Source organism: Gymnoscopelus microlampas (genome assembly GCF_963454915.1).
Source record: "Gymnoscopelus microlampas genome assembly, chromosome: 5".
NCBI classification, from domain to species: domain Eukaryota; kingdom Metazoa; phylum Chordata; class Actinopteri; order Myctophiformes; family Myctophidae; genus Gymnoscopelus; species Gymnoscopelus microlampas.
The window spans coordinates 54,371,597-54,385,336 of NC_139942.1; the positions used below are offsets into that span (position 1 = coordinate 54,371,597).

General features: G+C 44.5%; 1 protein-coding gene across 1 annotated transcript; it reads right to left on the minus strand.

Moving 5' to 3' along the window:
- Positions 1–11,542: 11,542 nt before the first annotated feature.
- On the minus strand, positions 11,543–13,534 carry LOC311046498 (gastrotropin-like; the record flags this gene model as incomplete). The annotated part of the gene is made up of 4 exons (XM_084058842.1): positions 13,435–13,534; positions 12,645–12,820; positions 12,072–12,161; positions 11,543–11,593 (listed from the first exon to the last, which is right to left on the minus strand). The coding sequence occupies exons 1-4, from the start codon at positions 13,499–13,501 to the stop codon at positions 11,543–11,545; spliced, it is 384 nt and encodes a 127-aa protein (XP_083914968.1). The 5' UTR covers positions 13,502–13,534.
- Positions 13,535–13,740: the final 206 nt, after the last annotated feature.

Below are 13,740 nucleotides of genomic sequence, written 5' to 3' on the forward strand. Positions count from 1 at the left end.
AGGTTTATTTATCCGTTTATTAGCTGATGCCATGGCAATCAGCTAGTCTAAGGTAACGAGGTAATGAGCTAATGATCTTGGGAGTCATGTGACAATGACCATCAAACAGGGTTTTCCATACTGTTTGTCTGTAACTGGTTTCAAACATTTGTGGGCGGGACCTATATCTTAACAACAACAAAAATGAGAGAAACAAAAGAAATGTAAATCGTAAAATCCAAACAACGCCAAATAGGCTCTATGCACAGCAGCCATATTGGAAAAAACGTTGGGCCCCTTTCTTACTTCCTTCACAGGTGTTACCAATGGTACTAATGAAGGCTCCGTTCCATTTAGTGTAGCACAGTCGTTCCCAAAACGTAATTTCAAGGACCTCCATAACTCTGAGAGTGTACAAATGGAACCAAATGGACCCTTACGGGTCCATTTGGTTCCATTTGTACGCTCTCAGAGTTACCCACCCGTAAGGGGCCATTTCGAAACCCTGACAGTGTTTCCAGTGAGCCAACATGCACAATATCAGCACCCTGACTCTGTTTGACCTGAATGGAACAGAGCCTTAATTAGTATCATTGGTAACACCTGTGAAGGAAGTAAGAAGAGGCCCAATTTCTTTCCAATATGGCTCACAAATGCTGACAGGTTGAACCATATGTTGTAGAAACACTACTCCCCCCCCCCCCCACCCCACCCCCACCGCAACCCACGACTGACTCAGCCCTTTTTAAAGATATGTTTGGGGTCTTTTCTCCCTTTATTGATAAAGGTAGACAGGAAACAGGGAGAGATAGACGGGGGGGGGACACACGCAGCAAAGGTCGTCGGGATCGGGATCTGAACTCGCCAGCTTGTCAGGCATGCACTAGAGCCTGTATGCGGTGTGCACCTGGACCGCTAGGCCAGCGAGCGCCCTGTTCTGTTCACTGTACAAAGATGCACCAATATCTATCTGATTAATAAACATATTATGCAAATGAGCACCCCTGGGTGGACCGGGGGAGGGAGAAGTAGCTGAGAGTGAAAGAGAAGCACAGAGTGACTTAAACAACGCGCTGTGAGCTTATTAATCTGCTATTTATGGTGGGACACACTGTCCTATGGTGGAGCATAAATGTTGGCATAAGAGAGAAGAAACGTATGTGGAATTTGAGAAAGCGGAGAGGGGGAGGGAGGGATGGATAAAGGAGGAGGGCTTACAACCACCTAGAGATGGAGAGATCGGTGAGAATGAGTGGAGCTCCAGTCATATTGTGCATCTATATTACTCACAACGGAAGCCTGTATATCTCAGAAAAGGCCCATCTTGATATCTCATCAATAACAACTAGAAAAGGACACAGCCAGGTTGGGTGGTCAGAACAGGTAACGCAACGCAACGCAACGCAACGCAACGCAACGCAACGCAACGCAACGCAACGCAACGCAACACCAAAAGGGAAGGGTGAAATCCTCCATTCTAGAATAGCCTATAGTAACACAGAGCAGTATGAGTGTTCTGATAGGATGACAGCAATACAACACACTGTGCCGCCCTGCAGTCATAGCCTTGAGAGAAAGAATTCTGAAAGAAAAAGAAAGAGAGAGAGGATGAGTGGCTAAAGATGGAAGCAGCAAGCAGCTACAGAATCATTGTGATCATTGCGATCATTGCGTGTGTGTGTGTGTGTGTGTGTGTGTGTGTGTGCGCGCGCGCGCGCGCGCGCTATTTTGTTGTCTTTACAACAATGCCTTCTACTCAGTCCTTGGAAATGCATTGCTAAAGATACAACCAAGAATGTCTTCTTTGTTTGACCTTGTGAATTTCAAGTATTTACAAAATAAACATCATAGCGATCCATGATTCTGTGTCTTCATCTAGCACAGTGGTTCTCCAACATGTTCATGTCAAGGACTCCCAATTTGATAGGTGTTATGCCGAGGCCGAGGACCCCCGCTGACTTGATCCTTGGTGTTAAGAGACATAGATTGTAGGTATTTTGTTTTTTCCTTCATATAATTGAAAGACATTCTCTGACATCCAAGTGTTTGTGTCAATTGGGCAAAAGTCTTCTGGGAATATGGAATGTATAATTGGGTGTCATCAGCATAGTTATGAAAGTCTAGTTTTTTTTTTCTTTCTGATGACAGAGCCAATGTGGTAGCATGTAGAGTTTGGGGCCCAGAATGGAGCTCTGAGGGACACCACACGTCAACACGTCAGAGGAGCCACCAGAAACTCACGATCAGTTAGACACGACCTGAACCACTTGAGAACTGTGACGGAGAGAAAGACCAGAAGAATGTCATGATCCACTGTGTCAAATGCAGCGGTGAGGTGAGGTAAGAGTTCAGCACCACGGATAGCGATCAGCCCATAGGTTGTAGTACAAGTACAAATTCTATTTCATTTACTACGCTCAACATGCCAGGGGGCAGGGCCAACAGAAATTAAAGGTCCATGTGACCCTACGAGTCCCGAGCCCAGCGGTACCCGCCCCCTCCCCTCAGCCCTCCCTGGAGCTGTCCTGTCCTGCTCTCACTAGTGGGGCTACAAATGCCAAAGAGGATAAAAGTATAGCAGTTGGGGTGGGATGCACATGTATGTTTACTGAAGGAGGCACTGTATAGAAAAGGCCACGTGTCACTGAAATGTTCATCTTGCAATCTGCCTGTTAGATTGTAAGATAATATTGTGTGCAAAGTTGAAATTATATTGTCATGTTGCAGCTAAAACAAAAGTCTTTGAACACTACTGTGTAGGCCAGGGGTCTTCAACGTTTTCAGGCCAAGGACCCCCTAGCTGAAAGAGAGATGACGCAGGGACCCCCTCAATATCGTATAAAATTGTGTTTCAGATTCAACATTTTTTTGTTTACGTGGTCTGCTCTTTTTTCCCTCTACACCTATGCCTCTTTGCCAAAAATAGCCGATCTACAAGCCCACAACGCCTCGCAGCGCGAGGCGTTGTGACCTTGCAGATCTGCTATTTTTGGCTAAAGTTCTCCTCAGAGAAGGGATGCTAAGGTTCAAGTGGTTAAGGTAAGAAGAAAAATCATGTCACATAAAGATTTGGCGGACCCCCTGTAGTAACTCTGAGGAGGACCCCCTAGGGGTCCCGGACCCCCTGTTGAAGACCCCTGGTGTAGGCTACTGGGGAGGCAGTGTTTCAATAGGGGGCGCCATACTGCAGTTACAAACTGTGGCCCTCCGGGATTTAGATTTTGATTACTTCCATTCATCCATTGCTCCAATACAATCCATGTCAGTAGCTTAGAGGGCACAAGGGAATATCAGCCTTCCAAGGAGCCGATTTAAACATTCCCATTAGGTTCACTGTTAATAGCCATGCTCATGGCTAGGACAGAGAAGGTGAAAGAGCAAAGGAAAAACAACAGTGAACGAGAGAGAGAGAGAGAGAGAGAGAGAGAGAGAGAGAGAGAGAGAGATTGAGAGATTATCCCAAGCGCAATGACATCAATTGAGACTCATCAAGAGAAAAGCCACTTGCTATGTGGTCTTTGTGACATAAATACAATCAGACAATGCATACAATTAATGTTAAGTCAAGCTGTGCAGACATGAAGAGGGGGGCGAATAATTCATGGCTCCCTGGTTTTTCTCCACTATCCAATCCGCCCGGCGACCGACCACCTTTCACTGAGACAAGATAACTTTCAGCCAATTACCACCCCGTTACCATGGTTATTACAGATAATTCCAGGTTATTTATGCTCAAAGTGCCAATCACATTGCAGCTTTTACCCCGTCATTATCTTAGCCAGGTTATTTTCTCTCTTTCACTATGTCTCGTTTTTTGTTCCTGTTCTCTCTCTCTCTCTCTCTCCCTCTCTCTCTGTCATTCTCCCTCCAAGGCACTGTGTTGTTTTGGGGGGATCACGTAGTTGGGGCTGGCAGGAGAATGCTGTGTAGATTCATGGTTTTCCGTCAACAGTAAATAATCAAAGGTGTCCTATGGAAGGAACGTGTACTTGAGGAATTTAATTTGTATAGCCTTATTTCTGTTAAGTGAAGCATGCTTCACTCTTAATGTCACAGCGTCACATTACATTACACAACTTTCTCTGAGACTTTACATTCTTTACAGTCTTTACATTTTTTAAATACTTTATGTTCCAATCACTACAGTTGTTTAGTGATTCAGTCAGAGCAGTCGAGTCAATAGTCAATGAGTTCTCAATGCTCACTGAAGAACAGACAAGCCATATAGTGTACTCCAGGGTTCTCTATATTTTTAAGGACAAACAAGGAAGGGCACATGCTACAACAAGGGTGTGGTCACGAAGGATACGACGCCTAGCACGAAAGCACCTAATTTAGGCACAATGCCAGTGTGACGACTCTAGATATAAGTCATCCCTTTTCTAGAGACAGTGTGCTCAGCCATTATAAAAGAAACAAAGAAACCAATCAGCTCTTTTGCTCTCTGCTGTCAGACTAGATATATACTAAATCATATCTTCCCGATAGAGGCATAACGAAACTAAGTCAATTAGGCTGTCAGCCCTATAGCGTTATCCCGTTATAGGCAGCAATAGTCGGCGACCATATCAAACCATCAGGACCTGGACCTTACACACCCAAGTCTCACCAATATTGGGCTACTTACATTTCTACCATCTTGCCATCGTAAGTTGAAGGATTAAACCCTTGCCCTCCATCTTGGGATCCGCTGCCGCCTTCATCACCGAGGCTTAAGTAACGCACTCGCCAACACCAGCACCCTAAGGAACGATTAGGACAGACTACACCGTACAACACAATATTCTCCATTACAAATTTGGTCCTTCGTCCGGCAAAACCGCGATGACTGAAGGTAATTATCTCCATACCAGATGATTCAGCAGTTCTAAGGAGTAACGTCATTAGCTATTCCATATAATGATGCCATCAAGGAATGACATCACAACATCGTCATCACATCCAATACATTTGTCCTTTTAAATGTTTTATTTTATATTTTCCAACAGAACTCCCTTCAGCAAATTGTAGCAACAACATCCCCTGCCTTCTAACCTTTTCTGTAAATTACTTGCTCTGATTCACAGTGGTGCTGGTGTGTGAAATGTTTCACTGGACGATACATCTGAAAGGAGGACATGGGTATTACCTCTGCGCTGCTGTGGCAGTCGGACACAAGGTGTACTCATTTAGAGGTTACAGTAACGGTATCTTGAACAACAGTGGTCAGATTGAAATCCACATATTGAACACTGTGTCTCTACACTGGGTGAAGTTGGCCCCAGTGACAACTGGAAGAGGAGAACGTCCCCTTGAGGTTCCCTGCGCGCGCACTTGCCACACAGCTGTTCTGGTGGAAGATATGGTCTATATCTTGGGGGGACTTCCTTACTGTAATGTGCTTTATTCATTTGATGTTGACAACCACAGATGGTCCAAACCCAATATTTCTGGTACTGTTCCAGAGGAGAGGTACAACCACTCAGCCTGTGTCTTGAGGAAGGTCATGTACATCTATGGAGGACACACCCAGCTGACTGCACGCACTAATGACATCTACACGCTGGACACCACCACAATGGTCTGGTCTTTTATTAATACCAGAGGAACTCCAGCACCATTCAGTCATTCTGCCACCATCATCGGGACTAAGATGTTTGTATTTGGGGGCTGCGGGGGCCGGGGGGAATACTACAACCATATGAGAGTGTTTGACACAGAGACCAACTACTGGCTGAGCACACCTTCTGCACAGCGTCTTCCAAGAGGATGCTGGGGTCATTCAGCCTTTGCCTACAATGGAGAGCTGTACATATTTGGTGGCAACAAGGACAACAAGAACTTCAATGATCTGTGGAAATTCAACCCAGAGACCTGCTCATGGAAGAAGGTTAAGCCCAAAGGAAAAGCCCCGTGTGGGATGTATGGGAGGGTTTGTTGCATGGTGGGAGATCGTATGATAGTCTTTGGACTACAGCCCATAGGAGGATGGCCCATATTATCTAATGACCTGTATATCTTAGATTTAATGTCTAATCTGAAGATGTTATGCAAGCTAGCAGTTATTCAGTACCGTCTGGAGCAGTCTTAACTCCCTCATGACCTCAGGTGGGAACTGGCTGTCATGACTGCCAACAATAACTGAAAACAACATAGGCCTGTACAAAGAGAAACAAACATGTGATCCCACTATAAATAAAGAAATACAAACAATAAAAAAGTGCCAACAGGGTCCAAGCATCTAATATAGTAAGAAGATTATGAAATGATGATAAAAAGGTAAGTGGCTGATGTGGGAAGACGGATTCTCTGGAACTGTTACCTCCAAGACCCTCTGGATAAGTGGATGAAGATGGATGGATGGATGGATGGATTCACCACATTATTAAGACTAGACAGACTTAACGAAAGACTAAGTCGAGTAGCCTGTCAGCCTATAATAGCGTCATTCCGTTATATGCAGCAATAGTCAGCGACCATATGAAACCATCAGGACTTGGAGCTGTAACAGAGAGACCCTCTGTTACTGATGTTTGGCACTTTATGGCAGTTTGCACTGTTGTATTTTGCACAATAATTTTGAGTATTTATTGACTGATAATCATGAGGGGCAAGTGCAACGTGCAATGTATGAGTGCAGTGATACAATGATACGTGTATGAGAGGTGCAATATGGGTAATGCTTTTTTTTTTCTTCTTTTTTTCACGATTTTGTAACCCCATTTTGTACACCCAGTGCCAATTGTCTATGTAATCCTGGGCACTACACTCCCTCTGCCAACCTAGGGAGGCCAGGGCCGAGCTCATGCCTCCTTCAATGCATGAGAGCCAACTGACCTTCTTGTCACCTGACAGGGGAGAGCTTCCCCGGTTGGACGTAGCGCGTGGAAGGAACACGTTATTCCAACCAGTTCCTTTCCCCTCCATCAGGCGCCCCGGCTGTCATGGGGGAGGCAGTATAGAGACCAGGATTACTGCATGTTTTTGTGAGGGTACCTACCCTAGGAGACGCAGGGAGAACATGCAAACTCCACACAGAAAGGCCCTTTTGCCAACCCCACCTAGGGTATGGACACTGCAATATGGGTAATGTTAAGTGATTATTGAAAACTTAACATGTACCAAGTGGTGCTGTTCGGTGGCCAGTGTAATTGGGCTGGACCAAGTCGGAATGGCAGAGGGGGGTTGTGATATACATGTGTAATTGCTAAGGAGATTGTGGTAGTGTTGTAGTAGTGTGAAGCATTGATATTTACTTGTTGTTCATTGAAAGTTGTAAGATGTATGTGGGTTATGTATTTATTGTATGTTTATTTATACTAGACCATACCCGTCGGGGGATATGAGCACCACGCGCGCGTCATGGTCCGCTTGTTTCACAGATGTGGCAACACCGGCGCTTGTTTGACGCACATGATTTGGCAACCCGGGAGCCAGCGAACACAAAAACGCTAATAAACAGCTGACATTTGAGGAAAGCGAAATACGGGCTTTGGTGTTCCGTGGACATGGTAATGGTCAATGGCTGTGTGCCAATGCAGAGCAATTGCTTCAGCCACTGAAGCTTTGTAGAATTATAGGATGATGATATGTCTAGTCCTAGAAACACCCCTTGACATGGTGCAGTCCCAAGGTCATTAGCTCAGCTGGGGTATAAATGGCTGCCAGTGACATCAGATGATAGCTGTGAGTGGAGAGCCAAACACCACCATGTCAAAGAGGTGTTCCATTTGTATCATTCTTTGTGGCGACGAATAAATACGCCTTCAGGTTGAACCTTACTCAAGGCCTCTGTACTGCTTCCAGCCGCAAGTAGAGCATTCTCACAGGACCTTACACACCCAAGTCTTTTTTTTTCTACCATCTTGCCATCGTAAGCTCAAGGGTTCAAACCCTCGCCCTCCATCTTGGGATCCGCTACCGCTTTCATCACAGAGGCTTAAGTGACGCACTCGCCAACACCCGCGCCCTAAGGTACGATTAGGACAGACTACATCGTACAGCACAATATTATCCATTACAGGTGTAGTGCTTGTTCCCCCTTTTCGTTTAAGTGTGCAGAGCTCCTCTTCATAATGCCGGTGTGCTACGTATTGATTGGTGCCAAAATGAGAAACCTCGCTGTACTCATGTGGCTCTAAACAAAAAGTCATGAGGCGATCCTGAAATGAGTCACCTCCTGAGATCGCTATGCGTTGCTGCCTAGTTAGACATTCTGTATAGGACAGAAAGAGAAGCACATTTCAGAAACTGCAATCCTTTCATCGTCTCCACCAGGCCAAAAGGCATGACCGAGACTATGTTTTGCACCCTGTCCGTCCGTCCGTCCGTCCGTACGTCCGTATTTAGGCAAACTGTTTCTGAGGACATCAAATCTATGACTGGAGTCCAAGTCATGTGACTCGAGGTTACGCCTCTAGACCAGTGGTTCTCAAACCTCTCAGGCCGTGACCCCCCAAAATAATCTCATATTAACTAGGGACCCCCCCACCCCGATAAGCATTTGGAATTGAAGGAGTTGAGGCATTACATTTAGTTTGACACGGTTCCGCAGATAAACATTGTGAAAATAGCGGATCTACAAGCTCACAACGCCTCCCACTGCGAGGCGTTGTGAGCTTGTACTGTTGATCACAAGTTTTGCCTCTTTCGTATATTATTTGACAATTTGGCCAATGTTTGACCAGCTTTTATAGTATATAGTTTGTTCATTACTTTTGATGCAGTCATGGTCTTTTTTCATGTCTTTTTTTGTTGTTATTTTGGTATTAAAAAGGTCTTAAAAGTCTTAAAATTGTCACTTTACTGTCATCTGGGGGCCCGCCAAAACTCATGTGGGGACCACCCTGGGGGTCCCGAGAACAACTACTCTATGACTGTGTGAGAACGTCCCTCCATTCGATCCCGACCCACAGGTTGAGCTCCAACCCTTTTCCATCATTTTCTGTTGTACTATCTAATAATATCAATTCTGTTCAATTCTGGCATTTTGACACAAAAACATGTATCTGTATGTGTATTTTCATGTCCATGTGCCGTTGCGGTCAATGCTAACTTTTCTGTTAAATCTCTGTGTGGGAGTAATTGCAGGTCACAGTGACTTAAGGACAACTTCAACACAATATGGGAACCACGACAAGCTAATTTCCCTTCACTTTTGGCTGCCAAATTGGAGACCAATCAGGAGGAGACAAAACAGCCAATCAGAGACAAAGTAGCCTTTGAAACAGCCAATTAGGCTTGTTTGTCTGCGGGGACAAAGGAAGCGATATTGCGGAGTGATTGCACCAGCGCCGAGCGACGAACACAAGAGTCAAATGACAGCCTATACTTGTTGCCTTCCAACTCTAATTTTCCAGGAAGGATAAGATCTTGATTGCGTTGGCACCGGTAGGAGCTGAGGACTTGTTATTACATCAAAACAAACCGCCACCTTAGAGGCAAAAAGCAAGAGATCTCGTTTTCATTAGGGAGCTATTGAGTCACTGCTGGCTCTCTTTCTAGTCAAGGCCAGCCCAGGCTCTGCTCTGGCCCTGGCAAATTTATTCTAACGATATGTACCTTTCTGGGGGCGAATTAATGAAGTCGTAAATTTAACGACGCGAGAGCCCCATCGAACGTTCCTCTGAGAGCTGCCGGAATATTCCTGGGGCTGAGCTGGTTAATTAACTGATTGTTTGCTTGGCTGGAAGCCACGGAGAGATGTGGAAAAAACAGAGAGGCTGGCTGCATGGTGAGGTGAGGACGGAGGAGAAATAGAGACGCAGACCGTTTACCGGTCTACCGGAAGGAAAGACAGGAGAGACAAGGGAGCAAGGTTGCCAGATCTTCTTATTATAATTTCCCCGCAATATTTTATTTGAAAATAGCCGATCTACAAGCTCACAACGCGTCGCATTTGCGACGCGTTGTGAGCTTGTAGATCTGCTATTTTCAAATAGCTGATGTATATGTTAAAGTGCTCATGTGGGCCATAGTCGCTTCTTTTGGGCTGGTTTTCCTAGACCTGGTTTGCTTGTTTCTCTCACAGAATCTGGCAACACTGCAAGGGAGGACTAGAGCACGAGAGGAGAGGAGAGGAGAGGTACAGAGTTGAGGAGTGAAAAGAGGATGCAAGAAAAGAAAGAAAGGAGAGGGAACGGAAGGGGGGAAAGAGAAAAGGAGTGCATCAAGAGTGGAGGGACGGAGGAAAGCAGTAAGCACAGGAGAATAGAGGCTATCGGAGGCGAGGGGCAGTGAAGAGAGGGGAGGGGGTGAAAGGAGAAGTGGGTGGAGGAGAGCCACGTGTTTGCTGAAACTCAAACGATATAGTCAACGACTTGGCAAGCATTTTGTTCTCTGAAGCAGTGGTGGAAGAAGCACTCAGATATTTTACTTAAGTAAAAGTAGCAATACCACAATATGGAAATACTCTCGTTACGAGTAAAAGGCCTGTGTTCAACATGTCACTTGAATAAAAGTACCAAAGTATTGGCATCAAAATATACTTAAAGTAGCCGCTACCAAAAGTAAAAGTACTAAAATGTTTGAAAATAGCAGATCTACAAGCTACAAGATAGTTCAATAGCAGATCTACAACGCGAGATTTGAGTTCAGTTCAATAACCTAACTGTACACCGTTGATGAGATTTCCCCTGGAATCAAAGCGAGTTATGTCCCACGGCACACAGCATATATAGGTCTTGATAAGGCCATAAATGTGCACGTTAATATCTTTACCATAAAATATTTACCACGTTGTGGTAGGCAGTTGACACGAGAGTGACTCAAAATGACTGCGGAATTGCTGGGAGCAAAACAAATGGCCCGACGCAAGGCGTTAGTGCCCGCGCAGAGCAAATTGATTTGTCCATAATGCTGTAAACATGAGCGATAGGCTGCTCTATATGCAGGCCATGAAGGAACAGCCCACCTGTAATCTCACTGTTGTGTTAGCATGACGCACGAGCTGTGTGCATGTGTGTGTGGTGGATCTTTGGAGGTTTTTATTTTCTCAAAAGCAGTGGTGTAAAGTAACTCATCTATTTTGACTTTACTGGAGTACTTTTGCTTCTACTCCAGTACATCTCAGAGGCAAATATTGTACGTTTACTCCACTACAAACAATTATATGAACATTTTAGTTACTAGTTACCTTGTAGATTGATTAGCAGTTAGTTAGTAGTAGTAGTTAATTATTATTACAAAACATACATTACCCACTTCAGCCCTAAATACATTTTGGCAATTTCAAGATAGCAGATCTACAAGCTCACAATGCGTAGCGATGCGACGCATTGTGAGCTTGAAGATCTGCTATTTTCAAAAGATTTTATACAGTACATATGAAAACTTGTGTTATGGGGACATTCTGCATACTGAGTACTTTCTACTTTTGCACATGCATGCACACGTCGCGCACACACACACACACACACACACACACACACACACACACACACACACACACACAGAGAGACCACAGACCAGGGATATGTGCGTTGTAGCTGGCAGTGCCATAATAGTTTATTGATTACATCAGCAGGATGTAGTGAGGTCTCTAGTTGGTTGTAACTGTTACAGGCAGGGGTCAGAAGGTCAGCGTTTAGATCTTCTTGCTGGTCCTCTTCAGCACCACAGACCCAGCTGTGGAGGTCTGGAGACACACAGAGAGATACACACAATTATTACATCATCTTCAGCACCACAGACCCAGCTGTGGAGGTCTGGAGACACACAGAGAGAGAGATACAAACAATATTACATCATCGTCTAATCGTCGATTATTTTAGATGATCGCACTTATTTTGTCAATAATCGTTCGTACATAAAACAGTAGCTGATCTATAACCCATTAAGACCTGGAACGCATCTGTGTCACTTTAGATTTCTTTGGCTATTCAAAAATAGCAGATATACAAGCTCTGCTATTTTTTTTTTGTAGAACATTATTTTTAATTTTTTTTCCAAAAAACTGTTAGGATTTAGAAAACATTTTTAAGAATCGCCTCAGGGATAAGCTTACAACGCGCCATGTTGTGACACGTTGTAAGCTTGTATATGTGCCATTACCGCTATTTTTACCTTTTTTTTGTATAAAATTAATAAATGACATTTTTTTGGGTGTACTGTACCTCTACGAGCTTGCCTCCACAGACCTCCGTGGTGTGATGGTAGTTGGGGAATGTTACACTCAGCTTGCCTCCCTCCATCGACACTGTGGCCTGAGCGCGCGCACACACACACACACACACACACACACACACACACACACACACACACACACACACACACACACACACACACACACACACACACACACACACACACACATTAATTCTTTATTCAAATCCACAGTCCACAATTACAATTAATTTAAAGGGAAACAAATGTAACAGGGTTGACATGGCGCCTTCTCCTGCACACAGACAAACTGCCTATAACAGCTGACAGATTTAGACAATATTTAGCAAGTTTGCACACACACACACACACACACACACACACACACACACACACACACACACACACACACACACACACACACACACACACACACACACACACACACACACACACACACACACACACACGTCACATTTTTCTGTTTGAAGTTGCTGCACAGTGGCACGTTTTTACAGTATATTCACTATTACGTAGTACAGACTTGACAGCAGTCTTCCAGTTGGGCTCCCTCCATTTCCTACCTTGAACTTCTTGCCTCCGATGGTCTCCATGTCGGCCTCCTGGCCCACGGTGAACTTGTTGGTGACGGTGGCGTTGGTGGGATAGACCTGAGTCCAGGAGAAGTCGTTGCCGCTCTGAGTCACCTCTGTCACCAGCTTGTAGTCCCGCCCCTTCTCGATGATGTCAGCGGGGATACCTAGAGGAGAGGAGAGGATTAATTTAGGATACTCAGGCTAAAGTTATATTTGGTTTGATTAACCAATTAAAGCTGGGAAAGCATCTGTGTAATTTTAAGATTTCTTCGGCTACTAAAAAATAGCAGATCTACAAGCTCATAGCGTGGCACCGAGTGCCACGCTATGAGCTTGTAGATCTGCTATTTAAAAAAAAAAACTCAAATATTTACTTAAAAAAGTAAATGCAGTAAAAAAATATATATATATTTTTTTTTTCTAAATCCTAACAGTTTTTGTTAAAAAACTTATGTTACTATATCAGTGGTGCTCAAATGTTTTCATGTCAAGGACCACCCAAAATGATATGTATTTGGCCGCGGACCCCCATCTAAAAATATTTTGTTCTAGGTACCCCCAGAAGCAAAGATTTGAGTAAAAAATGTTTGCTTGAATTAAAATATATACTCAAAGATTTGCAAACATTTTCAAGATTTTTCAAAAATAGCAGGTCTACAAGCTCGTAGCGCATGCCGCGCTGTGAGCTTGTAGATCTGCTATTTTTGAATAGCCAAAGAAATCTAAAGTGACACAGATGCGTTCAGTGATTCCACTCAGATTCAGTATATAGACTCACCCAGGAGCTTGCAGAACTCTTCGTATCCCTCCTGACTCTCGGTTTCCCATTTTCCGGCGAAGGCCATGATGGAGTATAGAGGTGGTTGGACTGGACGGAGGATGAGGAGGAGAAAGACCAGCGATCGCAGAGGAGATGAAGGCAGAAGGTACTGAGCCACAGATAACCTCTCCACTTATATACACACACCTCTCTCGCCACCTTCAAACTCCTCCTCCATGATGTAAGTGATAACACGGGAGTAAAATTCCACGTGAAAGTGATGACGCTGCTGTGAGGGTGTAACCATCAGAGGGCCATAAGCAG